The sequence below is a fragment of the Thamnophis elegans genome, chromosome 11 (assembly GCF_009769535.1).
Source record: "Thamnophis elegans isolate rThaEle1 chromosome 11, rThaEle1.pri, whole genome shotgun sequence".
Lineage (NCBI taxonomy): Eukaryota > Metazoa > Chordata > Lepidosauria > Squamata > Colubridae > Thamnophis > Thamnophis elegans.
Window position 1 is genome coordinate 20,435,515 of NC_045551.1, and position 20,344 is coordinate 20,455,858.

Sequence of the window (20,344 nt, forward strand, 5' to 3'; positions counted from 1 at the left end):
GACAATTATGTTCCCTTATCATTTTGTTTTCGAGTTTTAAATCTAAGATCCACAACACAAACCAACAAATCAGCATATATCATTCATAGTTGTTTAACAATCCTTTCCTTTCTAAAAAAAAGGCTTCTTGAGAGACACCTATAAAGGCAATTTATGAAATAATCTTACTTTATGTCTGTTCCAAACTCAATATGGCATCTTACAAAATGATTCTTAAATGCTACATTCAATTTTTAATTTCTCAAGCCATAAGCAACTGTTCCACGCAAATCTCAACTCAAGACCTTCCAGCTCCAGTAGCCTTTTATTTTTTTAAAGTTACCCAATCTTTTATCCAAACCAAACATCATGCCTCAAAATATAATTTCAGCTCACGCAAAGCCAACTCTCCTCTCTCTTTAGTATCCTAAATCAACTTATGTTTAATTTTTTATTTTTGCTTCCCACACAGTTAGAAATATCCTTTTGCCATTGTTTAAAAGATATGTCTGTTGTCATGATTGGTATTGATTGAAATAAGAAACATTCTCGGTAAAACATGTGCCTCATTTTACAATATTTTTGCCACAGTTGTTAAGTGAACCACTACAGTTTTAAGTGAATCTTGCAGATTCTTGGCTTCCCAGATTTGCTTAATGTCAGAATCTGACTGGGAAGGTTATAAATGGTGATCACATGACAGTGCAACTGTCAGAAACATACTACTGTATTTGCCAAGCATCCAAATTTTGATCATATGATCATGGGGATACTGCAAGGGTTATAAGTGTGAAAATTGATGTCGCTTTTTTCAGTGACTTTGTAAATTTGAAAAGTCACTAAACAAATGTTTGTAAGTCAAGGACTTTAGTGTTCACCACATCAGTTTGAAATTAGAATCCCTTTCTTAACTCCAGACCTCTTATTTCTTATTTTTCTGTGTCTTTTTATTTTTAATCTTATTGCAGGTGTTGCAATACTGTTTGTTCTGAAAGTTCTCTGATATTGTTTGTTGAACCTCTTCCTGGGAACTTTGTCTTTCTTGGCTTTGGTTTCTCTTCCTGGCAATTTCCAATTTATTCTGACACCCAGTTTGCTTTCTCCCGTTTCTTGATCTTTGACAATCTCTTTTCGCATGCTTAACAGCTTATTTATTTCAGACAGGTTAGAAACGTGATTCGCACATTGTTTCATTTTTGCACCGTTCATTTTTCTAACTTACAAAACATAATAGTACTTATACCCAATATTATCTGTCAATTCAAGATCAATTCTATTTAGAGAAAGTCTATATTTATATCGTTTCGGGATAACTACAGTGGGGTATCGGCAGCAGCCACTTAAAGCATATTACAGCGGTACAAGCAGCATGTGCACGACGAGTGGTGTGGCGTGGGCGAGGACAGCCCCAACTTGCTCTCGCGAGCCACTAGCACAGCGGCAACTGTTGCAGTAACGACTAAATTGTCACCCGCCCCCTCCGCCCCCTTGTCAGGGGGCCGTGAGGACAAGACACGAAGGCGCAGGAAGCCCCCAGGGCCACTGCCGGGCATGCGCGACGCCCCAGGAACATGGCGGAGGCGGCAGCAAGAGCGTGAATCTTGGTGGTGGTGGCGGCGGCACCGCGAGCCGAGCCCCCTGCGTGCTACGAGACCGGGGCTCCCTCGTGTTCGGTGAGTGCTCCGGTTCCAGAGTTCCGAGTGTTTTTGCCTTCAGAGGGAGAAAAACAGGCGGAGTTGGAGCCGCCTCTCCCCTTCGCCGTCGCTTTCTCCTCTCTCTGCTGCGGGATCTCCGGGTCCCGCATTCTAAAACGCGAGCTGAGAAGGGAAAGCATTGGTGTCAGATCAGGATTCATCCGCCACCTCCCGCTGAATATTTGGTGTTTGCAGGATACTCGTCCTCCACCTCCCCCAACCAGTCTTCTAGGCGACTGTCTCTTCTTCAGGTTTTCCTGAGCTGCCTCTTTCTTCTCGGCCTCTTGCACCCTCCCTTTGGGTCTTGGGGCACTCTGGGGCTTCCTTCCCCAGTCCTTGGTTGTTTACTTTAACGGGTCGGGGGGGATTTATAACTCCGCTCTCCCTTCCTCAGCTAAATCTTTAGTTCTACCTTTCTGATGATCAAAAGGTGAAGAGAAAAAACATTGCAATCCCCTTTGCGGAGGGGAGCTCACCCCTGCATTTAGCCAGGGGGCATGGCAGTCTCATTCCCTCCCGCTTTCGCGGTCTCTCTGGAAAGCCCTGCTACGGGTAGGTGGAAGCCGGCCGGAGAGCCGGTTCTGGACGGGCAGTTCTGCGCTTTGAATGCTGCGCGGTTTTATTTGAAAGGGGAGGGGAGAGGAGCGACTGACGCCTCCTCACCAGAGCTGAGCCAGCACAGCTGTCACATTTAACCCTAGCTAAATTTAGTAACGATGCTGGCTTTTCTGTTGGGCATACTGCTTAACAAGCATTTCACTATAAAATAGGGCGGGAATAACCGTGAGCACTGAAGAAGAGGAGAGGGCAAAGGCGAGTCCCCCTCCCCAATCTTTTCGGGCTAAATGCTCAAGGACTCAAGCTATTCGCGGCAGTTCTGCACTATTTTGACACACACCCCCCCCGGGCGCGCATTTTAAATTGGCGCTTATTTTTTGGGGTTGTTTGGATGTGCTTTGACATTAGCGTAGACGTGGACACACTTCTTCGAGGTGTAGCTTTCTTCTGGCTGAGACTCTCCTCCCTTTCCTCCTCTTTGGCCTAAAGTACAGTACTGTGTGAGAGTGAAGCCTAAAACTTACTTGTTGGCGGACGGGCTGTTGCTGCGGCAGCTACTTCATCTTGCTTGGTCGGCACCCAAAGAATAGATGCGCTTGTAGGAACAAGAAGTTTCAGGAAATTTATTACTTTGGGTTTGTGTGTATTGTTGATCATAATAGACTTCTGATACCATTCATTTCTTCCAAGAAACAGTTTTCAACCTGTGTCTATTTTCTTTATGAATTTTGATCAAGGGTGTAATCTAGTGTCCTGAAAGCATACTCAATACAATTTAGGATAGTTTACAAAACATTACACTCTATAGTTTTAATACTGAAGATACCTATCGAAAAGCAAACTCCATTGAGCACAGGGAGAAATATTTGTAAGTAATAATATATAGAACTGCTTTTTGTGTCTGCAAATTACAGTAGCTAGTCTCCACTAAAATGTTTTTATTTTCCTTGCACAAAATCTTGAGTATGTTTCTGAATATGTAAGATTGTACAGATAATCACTTTAAATAAAAATCTAATATTCTAGTCTAAATCTAATAAAAAACAAAGGTTTTTTAATGTAAAGGTTCTATAAGGTTAATACAACATGTTTCAGCAAAATTAATGTAAATGAAAATCCATGTTATTTTGCCAGTAGATACACAATGGTTGAGTTAGATCAGTTGATCCTTATAATTTCTCTTGAGCTGCTAAAAAGAGTATAGGGAATGCTTAAAAACATTTGTAATCAAAGTACTGATACAGTTTTTCTAAATCTTAGTCCTATAAGAGCATGGTCTTTCCAGGTTTAGATACCTTTTGAGTTTTATACCCATTAAAATATACATTAAAATGGTATTAATGTAAAAGCAATATGTTTGGGATAAAGGCATACAAATAGGTTTTTAAAAGTTTTTTTAAAGAATAGGAAATAATATGGCTATGGAACTTAACTAATTCACTGTTGATATTTAAATTTTCCGTCCAGCTCTATAATGGTTGAATTACATACTAGTAATTCTGCTATTGCAGCAATTTCTATGTTAAAGCATATTTCCCTTTATTCTTATCCATGCAGTTTGCTGCTATAATATCCCAGTAGTAATGTGTTTAGAAGAAAGCAAATCAATGCAAAGTAATGAACTCTTTGATCTATAGTTTAGCTGTGAAAAATGAGTAGAAATCACACAAGATGAGAAGATACCTGATTTTTGTAGACCTGCAAGTATGACTTGCCCAAGTTCATTCAGTTTTCTTATATGTTTGCATACAGTATACATGGCTGATTGAGGGGAAGATACCTTATATGGTGTTAATAACTGTATTTCCCCCTTTACTTGCTTATCCATTTGCAGGTGGTACAAAAGAGAAACTTCAGACAAAGTTTGAAAGTATATTTTAAATATTTGTACTTAACATAGTGATCAAACTATGATGGAACAAAGCATGTCTATGTCATTGGGATAATGACTTATTGTTAAAATGTCTGCAATTTGAGTGCAAGAATTTTAAATATTTAGGGGTGAGTTAATGCTAAATTTATTCCATTCTTGTAAGAGGTATTAGTGTTACTCATCTGTTTAGGTACATCAACTGCAGTATCTGCTTGTAATAAAGTAAACCTGACTTTATTTTAGGTTTGTGAAAAACTTTTTAAAGAATAAACCAAGAGGAGGTGTATTACAAGATGAAACAATGTCCTAAAGATTTAGGATATACAAATTATAATTGGGCCTGCAATAATTGGTACATTATTTTTTTGTCTATTGTAGCTTATCTTCAAAAATTGTTTCATTTTAACACATCTAGGAATGTTTAGTTTAGTAGTTATATTTTTCTCCAATAAAAATATTTTATACCCAGTTTATAAATATTTCTTTGCTTATATAAAATAAATATAAGAAAAAATTAGTTTCAAAGAACTGCAGCTTTAATTCTAACTAAATTTATATGATTGGATTGATGGTGTTCTTTATATAGAAAATTGTTGTTTAAAAAGTTTTAAATGTATTTATATGAAACACTGTTATGAAAATGGTTAAATGAAAGATCTAGAGCTTTTTGAAAGCAACAGATGTAAATGTATATTGGGTTTGTCCTTCAGAAAAATAATCCTAGTCTCAGAGCAATATAAAAACTCCTGTGTCACTTCTAGTTTAAATAGAATGACAATTCAAACTATTACACAATTCAAGCTACTACGTAGCATGTGGGAAATAGTGACAACTGTGCTTTAGATCTAGAATTCTGGATGAATTTGTGGGCTGAATTTTATAAGCTATGAAATGTTTATTGCCAAACCTTGCCTTTGGATGGGGTTTCTCTGTTAGTTGACAATCTTGTCTCTGTCTAGATGCTCACTTGTCTGAAATGCTGGAATTCTTTTTATGTTTTTCCAGCAAGCACTTCAGTGGCTTAGAGAGATATAATCACTATTGAACTGGAATCTTTATTACAGGAGCAAGTGTAATCTGCTGCTGGCTAGAAAAGCAACAATAGAAAGATAAATAGTGGTTTAAAGTTGACTGCTCATAAAGAGGATGACTTGGATCACCTTTCAGTTGTAAGATAGCTTTGAAATCTGTTTGAGTTCAACAGCTTTTTGTAGCAGCTCCTATTTCCTTTTATTGAAATGGGTTTTCATTGGTTGAATTAATTTCCTAGAAATGTATGCTTTATTTATTACAAATATTCTCATATTAGCATTTTTGCACATGAACTTTTGAAATTAAAAATACATACATACATTAATGTTTGCTCCTGTATTTGCTCAGACATAATCGTCCTGGGGAATTTCATTTTTTGAGGGAAAAATAATGATTTTTATTACAATCTGTATACAATGCACTTCAATTTTAAAGATTGTCAAAATGACATTTAAAATTTAGATTTTTTTCCCTAAGTGTGAAAGTTGAAAGTTAGTGCCATCATGAAGAGTAAATATTCTTATTTTTTTTACTATGCCAGTATGCATAATAACCAAATTAAACATTTCAAGTTTCATATTTTAACTATTCTAGCTGATTCTCAAATATTTTATGAGGATTAATTTGGTCAGATTTTAGTTTTCTAAATGTACTATGCAATTTTATAAGACTGGGAACAAGGATTTGTTACTATATTCATGTATATGAAATTCTTGAAAAGTTTTAAATCAATAGATAACTTATACCACAATTAAATGCTATAGAAAATTTGTATTTGTATCTGAATTTTTGAACTCTGTAAAACTTGTCAATTGTGAATGAATGAATGTTCCTTAGTGTTTCAGCAAGTTAGGTCATTTTAGGATATATCCCTATTAAGCTTGCGATATGTTATATATAATTTAGCAGCAATAATCTCTAAGTAACATATACAGAATTACTAAACATTATTAGTTCAAGATATAAAGACCACAAAAGATGTTGTGGATTATTGCATTCGTATTTCTATTTCAGCAAATTTCATACAGACAAATGGCAAGTGGTGTTTAATTTTGTTCCTTAGTCATCATCACTTTTTGACCTAATTGATTATTGATAAAAGGTATAAATATGTACCTTCAAGCATTTATCAAGATTGCACTTTTCAGGAAGGTTGGAGCAATAAATGGCATTATTTAAATGGAACACCAGAAATAAAAGATATCTAACTGATTTAAGACCAATTATGTCTGGTCAGTTACTTATACAGAAAATAAAATGATAGATTTACAGTTTTATTGCTGCAACTGTTTTATAATTAAATCAAACAACAATATTGTATATGTGTCTAAAGTAAAAAAAAACAAAAGCAAATAATGTCAATTTCTATGCAAATGGTGCTAGCATTGAACTTATAATTACTATGATATCCTAATATAAATGCAATTCTACTTGTGTGTGTGTTTTTGTGTGTTTTTGTGTGTGTGTGTGTATGGTTAGAAATAATAGGATTCCTTCAATAAATCAGTTGCAAATAGTGAATAGTGCAAATAAAGAACCTAAAATTGAAAAAAAAATTGCATGAGTTTTTGTAGGGATGAATAGAAAGAGTTAAAGTGTTTTTTATTCTTAATTCCATTCCTCATTAATTTACTGATTTTATACTGTTAGTGTCTGTGTGTGTGTGTGTGCTTTCTTCCTAATCTATTTTATTACTGCTTTACAGGAAACAATTCTACTGAAACAGAAGAGTGAACTTTTCAGGCAACATTTGTATTTTTATTGTGACAGGGAGGACCAGACTTTTAACCATGGGGAAAACAGGTAAAGTTGAAACAATAAGATAGTAAAAGGGAACATTAACACCAGAAGTCACAATTTCCAGACATTTAAATTGTGACTTTATTTTCAGAAGTTTAATATATTCTAAGGGTACTCCTAATTCCTAAATTGGGATTTTTTTGGACAATTAGTAATATAATTTCATGAAAAAGAGATGTAGATGTTTGTAGAATAGCTACAATATTGATATAAACAACTTTTTTTCTGAACTCAAATTTTGATTTCTTTTCTAGATTATGGGAAGAACTAAAACTAGTTGGGTAAATATTTAATGGCATCTGCTAGATCCAATTAGTTTGTGAAAGAAAATAATATATTTTCATAAAATTGCAAGTGTAATGTGCAAAAGTCTTTAAATATGCTGTTTTATTAAATTAATTTGCAATCAAATAAATAGTAGGCAACCTGTATTTGAAACTAGAAAGTTTATTTGTAATATTTTGTTTAACAGCTATTGCCAGCTACTTAAAAATTTGTATCTTTTCCTGGGATTGTATAATTATTGCTGATAACTGAAAAAGAAGCTATAAAGTTTTTGGAATGATTTCATTTAACAGCTTTTGGCAGCTGCTTAAACAAGTTGTACCTTTGTACAAAATTTGTATTTTTTCCTAGGATTATACAGCTATTGCTGATAAGTGAAAAATCATTTGGTTTAAGGAAATATCAACATGAGCTACTGGACATGCTTTAAATAGTCTTTTCTGAATCTAAGTTCTGCACTGGTTTAATAACTTGGCAGAATTTTTCCCCATAAAGTAGGCATTTAAAAATATCTGATAAACATTCTAAGTTGTTTTTGATATTAATTTTATGTCATATTCAAGTGTATTAATAAAAACTCATAAAGCTCACAAAAGTACCATATGCATATAATTCTGTTCAAATATTTCTTTAATTATTTAACAAAATCAAGATATTCAAATAAAATGTACTACGAACTCACATTCTGGGAATGTGATATATATATAGTTAGCACTGATGTCTGTATCGTAGATGGCAGAGTGCCAATTATAGTAATAGGATAATTCAGCCTTTACATATAATTAAAATACCGTTTATGTTATGATTAAAGCATTGGTTGTAAGAGATCCAAAATCTGTTGTCTTCTGCCTCTTATGATGTCTGAATTGACTACTTACTCTGTTAACATTATTTCCATACTGTAAAAACATGGCACTGGAAGATGTAATCATCCTTGTTTCTTCTGCAGTACATATAGATGTCAAAAAACTTTTTCTCATTTATTCCTGGGTTGAAATAAAAAATGCTCAGTAATATCAAGTGAAGAAATGTGCTAGATGAAATTTCCAGAAGGGAAATAGCTACCCTTTTTCATCCTGCCAATGCGCCAGAATATCTATCCATGCTAAAGGTATCATCTATTCAGCAACTGTGACTTTGAATAGAACTGACTATCTTACTGCCGTTGCTTCTTTTTTCCTCTAGCCATGTAGGTTTCATCCAATAATCCATTGTGCATTAAATGAATGGTCTACAATTAGTTGTTCAATAACTCTTTTAAGTATTTGTTCTATTTTGTGTTAGCTTCTTCTAATTTTCTTTGCCTGGTTAATAAGCCAAAGGTCATATTAGGTCATTTTGTTTGCATATTCTTTAGCAAGTGTCCCTGGTTTCTATATAACATTGGATAAAAAGGATTATGTAGAATAGTATTTAGTACTTTGTACAATATGCTTAAGCTGAAATCACTATTATAATTATAGAGAACACATTGCGATTATAATTTATTACATAATATTACTGAAGTGTTTGCCTTTGTTTTGTCAAAGTGCTTGCTGTTTTGCATTACCCTTTGAGTTTTTAAACGTCAATGCATTATGATTTACTGTCTGATTTAATTTTAGAAATAAACCTAACTGAACGTAGATTCAGTTGAGAATAAATTTAGATTTCAAATATTTTGAAATATTCTTTATGTTGCGAACTTAAACCCAAATCCTGTATCTACCCAGAAATGATTCCTATTGAGAATAATAGAATTCTGTAATGATGTATTAATACAATTCTATAAATGTATAGAATGATATTGGTAGAAGTATATGGCAACGTGTACAATTATGTTTATTTTAGATTTCAAGTCTATTAAAAAAGAAAGACATGGCAACAGCAATCTGTCAAGGAACCAATTATTGGATAACATTATGTGTTGTAAATGTTAAGAGAACAGATTTTGGTGTATGAAGACTTTTTAAAAGCAGACTTTCTCATTTCCTTCAGTGTTCTGCTGTCCCTGAAAAATCTCTCTAGAAGGTGCCTCTTCCCAGTTTTGAATTAATCATTTTCTTCCATTCCAGTTTTCTTGAAGAAACAGTCTCTGGTCTCAAAGAGAAGAGTGGAGGAGGGAAAAATATTCTTAGTCAAATTTCCACAGAGTTTCAAACCAACAGACTTAATTAAATTCAAAAATATTTCAGTTTTGGTTAATTATTATATAAGTTATCATTTACTCACAACTTGTTTTGTTTATGGATTATAAGATAAATCTTCAACATTAGGTCTTTTATTTTAACATTGCTTTTATTTGAATACTACTTATGCCTATAAACCCTTTTCTCCAATATATTTCATGCTAATGTTTAATGTAATGTAATGTAATGTAAAGTTTTCAACAGTATACTTTGAATCATTATGTAAGTACAGTCTGTCAGCTTCAAGCATTTCCTTATGTCAGGCCACAGGACCTTTATTGTAGTACTTTGTGTGGAGCTTCAGCAAAAATTACTAGACCACTTCTTATCAGAACTACATCTTGCCTCAATCTGTTCTTTCCTACTTAGCTGAAGTTGTCAGTCATTGCAATAGTGGGGAAGGCCTGCCTTCTTGTAGAGGTGGCCTTCATGGAGTTAGGCAAGACTTATTACTAAAGAGTTGAGGTCATTATCACTGATAGTAAATGCTAAGCTGAGCTTAATATCAATTCAATAGATGCAACTTCTTTCCAAGGAAATTAATACAGAAAAATATTGGGATTCCCATACCTATTGTTCAAGACTATACCATTCAACAGTTTCAGACACTGTATTGGCAATTTTTATTAATATATACTGCTGAACTATCTCTTTGCCAGCTCAGTCTGTACATTTGTGTACACACAAATACATAATGATATAGGTCTTGTTCCAAGTGTGCTGTGACAAGAGGTTCTTAGGAAATATTTTCATTGATAAAGGGATTAAGCCTTTTCTATAAATATGCCCTTGAGCTTTGTAGGATCAGCTACTGGTGGTCAAGGCAATCCTAGTTTATAATACACTTTCTTTGGAAAAATTCTATCTATCCAGAGATGCTCATCTGTACTACACAGCTCTCGTGGTTCTTCTTCACAGTTCTTCATAGAGGATGCTAAGAAGATTTAATATCAGTATGGAATTAATTTATGTATTTAATTTATATTATTGTTCATAACAAATCTCAGAATGAATCCTATTAACAGTTCATTGCAACTGATCTTTTTGTTTCTTCTATTGACAAAGCAATATAGATGATACTTTGATTTAAATTCATGTATCAACTCCTATAATGGACATAATTAATTTAGTGTTCTCTTAGTCAATCACAAAATGTCAAGTGATTTTGAATATCTCTGCCAGTAAAGCTTCTGGTGCTTTCAGCTGTCTTCTCTATAATGGTGTGTTTGAACTTCTTTCTACCATGAATACTAAGTTTCTAACCTGCAAGAATTTTGCAGTTGATGCTTATCTATGGATTGGCAAATTGCATGCTACTGGTACTGTTTTCCCCAAAATACGATCTACTCCAAAAACAAGCCCTAGCCTTATTTTTTGTATGGGCCTAATATAAGCCCTACCCCAAATAAGGCCTAGTGGGTGTGGCCAGCACAGGAGGCAGCCCTTCCCTTCCCTGGTCACCTCATTGAGGCTCAACCCCTTAATCGCATTCCTGCAGATCAGCTGAGCCAGCAAGGCCCAGGAGCTGCCTCTCATTGTTTTACTCTGGGCACTTGGAGGTGGAATTCTGGAGGCTTTGGAGGGAGCAGTTTGGGGATGTGTGTCTGTGCAGGGCTCCTCAAGGAAAGGACAATCAGCAGGAAAAGGGGGGGGTGTTCCTATACCACTATATTGGAGGCAGAGGGACTGCAAAGAAAATCTTATTTTTTCATGTAACTATACCTCTTTGGGCATCTGCATTCACAAGATCCTCTTACTTTTTTCACTTTAGGCATTTGTTTATAAATGCATAAGCCTTGCGGTTATACAAAGTATGGTCATATCTGTTTCTCAATGCTTTGATTATAATCCTGGTAGTAGTCTTCATTAAAGGTTGCTATTATATAGAATAATACTATAGCATTTAGACGGATAGAAATTGAACTTTCTTAATATGTATTTATTTTTGTGAAATAACTGCTTTAAAATATGAATGTTGATAAAATTTCAGGTAATAAAGCTTATTAGGGAAGATACTATTCTGTCAGATAAAATGGGAAATTTGTTCTAGGAATGTGTTTAGGTACTATATATAGCGGTTCATTTAGTGACTGTTCAAAGTTACAACGACACTGAAAAAAGTGACTTATTACTGTTTTTCACACTTACAACCCTTGCAGCATCCTCAAGATCACATGATCAAAAGTCAGATGCTTGGTAACTGGATCATATTTATGACAGTTGTAAAGTCCTGGGGTCATGTGACCAGCTTTTGCGACCTTCTGGCAAGCAAAGTCAATGGGGAAGCCAGATTTATTTAACAACCATGTTACTAATTTAACAAATGCAACTATTCGCTTAGCGAATTGTGGCAAGAAAAGTTGTAAAATGAGGCAAACTCACTTAAGAAATGTTTCACTTAGCAATATAAAGTTTGGGCTGAATTGTGATCATAACTCGAGGACTATCTGTATATATGCATTACACACGCATACATATATTTTACAATTTTATTAAAACTGGTACTGTTAATATACAGATAATCCTTGAGTTATGACAGCAAATAGGACCTTTCCATCATTAAGACTTTCCATCATTAAGTGACACTGTCATAAATATAACTGCATCTCTTAGGAGAGCAATTCCTGCAATTCCTGGTGTGCCATCATTAAGGGAAGCATGGCACAAGCACAACAAAGCTTGGTGTACGAGGGGGCTGCTTCCTGGTAGAAAAGGATGCCTGGGTGGCCAAGAATATATGAAAGGAGCATTCTGAAGTTCAGGAACAGTGATGTGTGAGTGCAGCAGGACTTGGGGTGGCTGTTGCCAAATGGAAGAAGGTAAATGAGTGGCTGGAGAGGTGTGGCATAAGTGTTGTGTGGCTTGGAGTGGACATATTGGGGAAGGTGTGGCGTGAGTGCAGCAAGACTTGGGGAGAATGTGCAAGGGTGTGACTGCCATGTGGGAGAGAGAGTACAACTATCCAGGGAGATGCAGTGCTGAGTGCAGAGCGGCTTGGGAGGGTGTATGTGTGGCTGATGTAGTGTGAGTACAGAGGGACTAGGGGAGGGGCATAGGTTGGGGAGACTTAGAGCAATTTGTGACATTCCCTGCTGGTTCCTTAGTGACTTTGCTAGTGGGAAGCTTGTGGGGAAGTAAAAAAATTACAATCATGTGATCCCAGGACAGTGCAACAGTTATGAGTTGATTGTCAAGTGTCTAGATTGCAATAATGTGACCACATGGGTGATGTGACTGCTGGAATTTCAAGGATCAGTCATAACTACTGAACTACGCGTTCAATGCCATCGTAACTTTGAATGGCTGGTTGTAACCCAAGGACTACGTGTATTGCATAATGATATTTGTTTCCTTTCCTGATTCTCAAAATATGAAATAATAAAACATAATGTTTGTTCTCACACAATTTGCTTACCCATGAGTAAATCAATGAGGTGGTTTTGCACAGTATACAGTTGTGTCATTTGTAGTTCATTGCATGCTAAGAAACAACACAAACGTTGGATACAAAAATTGCAATAAAGGCTTATAGAAGTCAATGCTTTATTGTTGAATAAACCTTAAATCACTCAGGAAGAACTTCAGCTTTTTGCTAAGAAACTTCTTAGTTCTGTGATATCTAACTTTGGTATTATTGCCAAGAAAATTACCCCAGGAGTTACTGTCAGTTTGAAGGAGAAACACTAGGTGGCAGCATAGTATTATTAGTTTGTTTTGTTTTATGTATAGCAGTTAATGGAGTGAAACACATAGAAGTTGGCCATTTTGCACAGCTACATGTTAGCTAATTATACATAGATTACTAGCATAAACAAGACTTTTATTACTGGGCAATATATAACATACTTTGATTTGCATTCACAATGAATATTTATCTCAACATCTTTTTCTATTTGGCTGCCTTGCTACTGTTAGAAGAGTAGGTGCACAGGAATAAAGCAAGTCCCTGTAAGGATTAATTCATTGAGAGGTGTCTGTATCTTGAAAAAAAATGTAGCATATTGCTAACTCTTATGCTGTATCTTTTACTTAGAATATACGATTAATCAGATGAATGGTATATACTGCCATCTGTATAAATTGCTATTGTTTGCAGCAGGGAAACAGAACAGTTTTATGGTTATCACCAGTGCAGACTGCAGACATATGCAATAATTTAGCTCTAATGTGTTGGTTGAAGATTTAATGGCTGAGAATTTTAAGTGTGAATATATTTCAATTTCTATTGTTTGAGCAGCAAAGCTTTTCATGAACTAGCTGCCCTTTTGGATTGTGGTTTCCATATTTGTTAAAATTTCCAGAAGCCATTTGTAGTGATATATGCATATCTACAGAGTAAAATGCCTTGTGCTTACTGAACTGAAAAAGCTGCCTTAAATCTCATGCAAATTATTGCCAGTTTTTGGTGGCTTTAGGGTAACCTTTCTTGACTTGGTGTCCTCAAGGAGCATTAGAATTATTGTCTTCAAATATTCCAGTCAGCTTTCTACTTCAGTGACTCACCAAAATTCTAGATTGTTTTGCTCTAGTTCCACTTTCTCTGAAGGATCTGTCTCAGTTGAGTGATCTTAGCAAATAGTGGACGATTGGAGTGCAAATTTCTGATATCTTGGTTATTTTGAAAATATATGTATATTATTTTGATTCTGTGGAGTCTTCGGTGTTCTCTGAGCTTGGTTGCTTGCAGATGTTTTATTACCAGACTAGGTAATATAAGGGTGTTCCACAGATCAATCCTAAGCTACATATACTTTCATCTATGTTGATTTTGCCTCTATTTGTAGCATATCATCAGGCGCTTATCAAATCCCTATGATAGAGAATATGGACTAGCCTCTACTTGCTTTACAACTAAATGTTAAATGAGTTGAGATGCAAGATGTGTGAAGGAATTCCTTTAACATTTTATGTGGGTACTTTATTGTTATATTGTTTAAGCAGGTTTTAATAGCCTTAGCAACCTTGTTCTTGAATTAATATACCAGTAGATAGCAGAGGAATGTTACATACTATATGTTGCTTCCAATACTTCACTGAATATTAAATTCGTTTCTGGGGTATAACTGCATTGAATAGATCTTCATCTAGATAAATTTTGTAAATTTGTCTTTTTCTGCAATATGCTCTCACCCCACATTTTATTACTTTTATCTGAGCTGTTGCACTAGGTTAACTCATTGCTGTACAAACAGTGTTTCATATTATTTCTGTACAAATATTCCTCCAATACATGAGGTATCAAAACATATATTAAATAATGAGTGCTAAAAAGACAAATGTAAATTTAGACTAGATCTATTCATGTACAGGTAGTCCTCAACTTACAGCCATAATTAAGCCTGGAATTATGGTTATAAGTAATGCTGATTGTTAATTGGGTCACTATGTGACTATGCCTGATTTCACAACATTATTGTGGTCATAGTTAAGTGAATGTGGCAGTAGTTAAGAGAATACACTTATCTCCAATGGGCATTTTTTGCTGGCACCAGAAGTAAAAATCAGTTTTACAATGACTGCAAACAGCAGCTCGACTATTGTTGAGTGCCCAGAATGCAATCATGTGACGGGGGGGAGGAGAGTGGAGCCAACAGAACTTCAAATTTTGGTCATAAGTAGTCCTGAGGAGGTCCATTGTAACTTCAAACTGTTGCTAAGCAACTGGTCATAAAGTGAGGACTACCTGTACAATTTCCAAATAATCAGAAAGTACTAATTCTACTACATGCTGCTTTGGTCAGATCACATATTGATTACTGTATGTCCAATTCTACGTATCTTCTTTTAAGAAGTGTTCAGAGAATGGCAGTGAGGAGGATCATTGAACTAAAACAAAATTAAATTTTGAGGACAGATTAAAGTGTTTTGAAAGGTTTAATGTTTAGAAGACTGAGAATATACAAACACTCCTCAAATACTTGAATATACTGTACTTCAGGATAAAGAACAGTTTGCACTGCAGTTGAATATTTGGAAACCTTCCAAACATTAAGAGTAGTGGTAGTGGAACCAGTTACCAAAGCTATGGTGAGCTCACTTTTGCTGGATATATTAAGCGGAGAGTATTAAGAGGAGAGTCTTGGCAATCATCTGTCTTGCATGCTTTAATTTGAATTCCAACTTTTAGAACTTTCCTATATTTAAAAAGTTACATTCAGTGCATTGTTTCTTTGAGATGGAATCTTCTGGGAAAAAGCTGATTATAATAACATTCAAGTAATTTCAATTAATTAATTGGATAATTTATATGCCACAACATACCAACTAAATTCAGTGCAGTTTAAAAAGATAATTTAAAATTTTTCATTTTTTACAATTGTTATAATTATTTTTAATATGTTTGGGAAACATATTTTTACAATTTTGTAAATTCCTTAAGATTTTATTTACATTCCTATAGCTTAAAGTATATTTATGTAGTATTTATTTTGCTGTTTTAATGTTTAAACATTTCCATTTTTTCATAGAATATTTTAACTGGGACAACTACTTGAAAGAAACTGGGTCTGTAGCTGCCCCTTCACAGTGTTTCAGACAGGTGATAGTTTAAAATATTAAAAACCATTCCTAAAATTAATGTGTTTGTAAACTGTCAAACTGCCTTACTTACAAGTGTAGCATTCAATGTAGTATGCACTTAATGTGGTACATAGTATATTCATATTAGTAAGAATTACTAATATAAGAAGCATTACTGTTAGACTTACATTAGACTCTCTTTTCATGTGGTAGGAAATAATAATCACCTTGTTTGATGTATCAAAATACAAAGTAGTATTAAATGCTTGTTGCACAGAGAGATGAATATCATGAAATAAATTTAGATTGCATATGTTGATTTGTTATTGAAATGTAAAAAGATGCATTTATATAATTATTAAACCAGTGTGATGTCATTTAGCTCATTTTTAGATGTTCATTTAATGCTCATTCATTAAATTCCCCATACTGGTCCATCTATATATTTTACTATGTAGAAAACTAAACTACTATATTGTTAAACTATACTGTAAACCTTTTATTATCTTTCCTTTTGTAGTCTAAGATTCCCCCTAGCAATGATTTCAAAGTGGGTATGAAGTTGGAAGCTCATGACCCCCGGAATGTTACTTCTGTGTGTATAGCTACAGTTATTGGAATCTCAGGTACTAGATTAAGGCTGCGTCTTGATGGAAGTGACAATAAAAATGATTTCTGGAGGCTAGTGGATTCCTCTGATATACAGCAAATTGGAACGTGTGAAAAGAAAGGAGGAATGCTTCAACCTCCTTTGGGTAAGAAAACATAATTCAACAGTGTGATTTAAAGAGATCATTTTTTGAAATAGCCAACAATGAAATAGTCATAAATCAAGAGAAAAATAATGGATATAATGTTATAGATTGTATTTGGAGTGCTTTGCACTGGTGAAGGATCAACTCTGTTTTGCTTCCACCCCATCTCCACTCTTCCTTATTTCTTAAATTATATCCATTATATATTTATTGTCAAATTAGGATTCCAGATGAATGCATCCTCTTGGCCAATGTTCCTCCTAAGAACCCTAAACGGAGCTGAAATGGCACCTGCTATATTGTTTAAGAAGGTAAGAAGCTTGGTTGCTGAGAAGTCCCTTGTGTTCTGTTGTCTACTGTAGCATAGAAAGCCCAAACTCTGATTGCAATAGACAGCAATATTTTGCCAACCACTGGCAAGTGCCATATAAACTCTAAAAGAAATTATACTTACGTTACATGTAACAAATTCAAGATAAAATCTCTCACTTGAGAAGCATTTTATAAATCAGAAGCATCTTACAAATCAGAACATACTAAATATATGGGAAATAATTTCTCTATGTTTTAACTAGGGAAATCTGAAAGTTCCTATATAAAGCCAACATAATAAATTAGAGTGAAAGTGGAAAAGCATTGCTTTGAGCATGTATATAATCAATAGGTACTTTAATTGCTCTTTGAAATATTAAATGCGTATTTATTGTACATATAGTTCTGTCTAGGAATATTTTTCTTACCATGTTTCCCTGAAAATAAGACAGGGTCTTATTTTCTTTTGACCCACAAAATATAGCTTGAACCTTATTATCAGGGGAGGGCTTATTGTTTTGTGTTGCCAGGCGGCTGCTCTCTTGCGAGTGGGATCCTGAAGAGCCGGGCACGCGGCTCCCAGGCTCACGATGCCCTTGCCTAGCTCTCCCTTCAGAGCCAGGACATCTCCGCTGCTGCTGCCGCCGCCGCCACATGGCTTTTTCTGTGGCTTCCAAAGCACGGAGGTAGGATACCGAGTCTTCCAGCAGGCGCTTCCGCAGCTTGGCGATACCCCTACATCAGTGAATGGCGGTGTGCCCGCTGGAAAGGGGGGCTGTCGGGCGGCTGCTCGTGATCGTGGTCACCTCATGGCTGCTGTGTTGCTGCTGCGACAGCGCAATACAGCCATTCGACCCTGAGGCTGTGCCCGGATCTTTGAGAGCCCGCTCACAAGAGAGCAGCCGCTTGGCAACCCCCCTTTCCAGCTGGGCACAGAGCCGCTGACCGACCTAGCAGTATTCCAAAGGCGCCAAGCAATGTGAGCGCCTTTGCCCCCACCTCGTTCCTGCAACTTGGTGCCTTCGGGATACCGCTAGGTCGGTGAGTGGTGCTCTGCCTGGCTGGAGTGGGGGGATTGTCCAGGGGTCTCATTTTTGGGTGGGGCTTATATTTTTGCCCACTCAAAAAATGTGGCATGACCTTAGTTTCAGGACATGTCGTATTTTCGGGAAAACACGGTACATAGTAAATTCACTATAAATGAATAAGAAATGATTTACAAACCATTTATTAATTGAAAAAAATATAATTTATTTATCACATAGTCAATTTGTATGTTGTTCCAAGGTCAAGGATAGTCTGTTACGTATTTTGTACTCTGAATAAAATATTGATTTATTCATTAGAATTTTTAAATCTTTTATATACAAGCAAAGCAAACATTGTACAGTAGTGGCCAAAACTTGGAAACCTTTTGGGAAAAATGTACAGTATTTTTGAGATTTCATGGTTAATAATGCCACTTTTTTTTGGAGTAGTACCATAAAATTATATATCAATGGAAAGATAATTTAATCAAGAATGTAATGCAATAACTTTTATGAAGGATTTGCTATTAGAATAGCAGCTTTTTTGTGAAATTCTAGATTGTAGGTCAAATGCCTGCAGTCTGCGCCGAACAGTCCTTGCATTCAACTTCACATTGCATTGCACCATTTCATCTATACACCCAGGTGATTTTCTTCTGTCACGTAGGAACAGTTTCTTAATTCTTCTATCATCACTTGCAGTTGTGCACTTTTTCCAGCTTTTACCAGTGTAGTTTTGTAATGACTGAGTCACCTTATACTTCTTCAAAAACTTTGAAATGCCACCCTTGGTTAGGTTTCCACCAATTTTTCTTCTATTTTCTTTATAACTGTAGCCTTGTTCACTTAATAATACTACTTTACATCACTTTCTGGGCGGCTAGTCAACTTTTTGCACCATTAGTTTAATTTTATTATGTTTTACATTTCACTAAATGAAAGAATACAAAAAACCCCAACCAACTTGATAGCAATCACATAACACACTGACAAATGTCCTCCTCTCAACTTCAATACATGATATCAATAACTGAATTCTACTGTGATCTGATTAGCTCATTACCAAAACAAGATGTCATCTGATTGGCTCATTGACTACAATAACATGAAGGAAAGCTACCTGATATCAACCTAAGCAAGCTGTGCTTCCCTTTTTTGGTTATATGGCTATAGCTTTTCATAGAACACAAATAATTGAACAAACTTTGTTGCGTTATATTCTTGATTACATTATCTTTCCATTGATATATAATGTTATGGTACTACTGCAAAAAAAAGAAGTGTTAATAGCCATCAAACCTTTTCCCAAAAGGTTTCCACAATTTTGGCCATTACTGTAAGTGGAAGGAGTGTTCTGGGCCAAGGAATGGCAAATGGAACAGTAGATTATGTAAGATTTCAGATTTCTGGGAATTAAGGTATTGGGAATGCTCAGTACTCTCACATTATCTAGAGAAAACAATGCACCAAAGTACTGAGTGTAACTAGGATAGAGGGTAGTAGAGATAAAATGTAAAATGGGTAGTTAACAGAAAATAAGTGAATTAAAGTACAAATTGGCACCATGCCCATATTATCAAATAATGCTTCAAAATATTCAATGGTAAAATTAATGATATCAAAATTGTTAATGTTATATATGTTACTTTCAATGTATGAAATTAGGCATCTTGTACAATGCCTAGGAAATCTATAGAATGCTAAAAATGAAATGTCAAAGTACGAAATGGTTTGTCAGGGTTCCAAGTAACATACCCGTAGCAAACAAAGCTCTGAGACAGGGAAATTCCTCAAAGAATAAGTTTATTGGATCTGTCATATTGACACAGGCTGGTGAAAACCAACTCTGACTATTCCCGTGGTTTTCACCTAATTAAAAGTAAACGTTTTTCACTTTCTCAAAACAATCAGTCACATGGTCCAATCAGGATACTGTCCAGTTGCTAGGTGATTTCACTCCCTTCTTTCTGAACACCTGTAAGAATGTCCTTGGTTCCCAAGAGAAAATATTTTGTTTCGACTACAAACCCCAACTATCTCTATTCCCCTCTCCCGCTCCCTTTTCTTCAGTGTGTCAGTGCTGAAGTCTCAAAATGGCCTCAGTCAGGTCAGTTTCAGGGCTGACATGCTTAAAATTTCAACCTTTCTATGCAATGCCAAAAAGAAAACTGGCAAAGTATAAAATACTCCTGCTAAAATGCCATTCTTGAATTCCTTGTTGCAATAAGTCGTTTAATTTTTTTTTAAAAAAAATAACCGGTCGAAAATGTGTGTGTCGCAGCGTGAAGACGGACTTTCAGGCTTCTCCTGAATGTCCATCTAATCTGGATAATCTGGACGG

At 35.4% G+C, this 20,344-nt stretch overlaps 1 protein-coding gene across 2 annotated transcripts in view; it reads left to right on the top strand.

Moving 5' to 3' along the window:
• Positions 1-1,493: 1,493 nt before the first annotated feature.
• SCML2 (Scm polycomb group protein like 2) overlaps positions 1,494-20,344 on the top strand; it is a 61,970-nt gene continuing 43,119 nt past the window's right edge. For both annotated transcript variants that reach the window (XM_032226827.1, XM_032226828.1), the window contains exons 1-5: positions 1,494-1,652; positions 6,842-6,939; positions 15,857-15,927; positions 16,429-16,663; positions 16,886-16,974. In XM_032226827.1, coding sequence (XP_032082718.1) covers positions 6,927-6,939; positions 15,857-15,927; positions 16,429-16,663; positions 16,886-16,974 — 408 coding nt within the window. In that variant the 5' untranslated portion in view covers positions 1,494-1,652; positions 6,842-6,926. The remainder of the gene's footprint in view (positions 1,653-6,841; positions 6,940-15,856; positions 15,928-16,428; positions 16,664-16,885; positions 16,975-20,344) is intronic.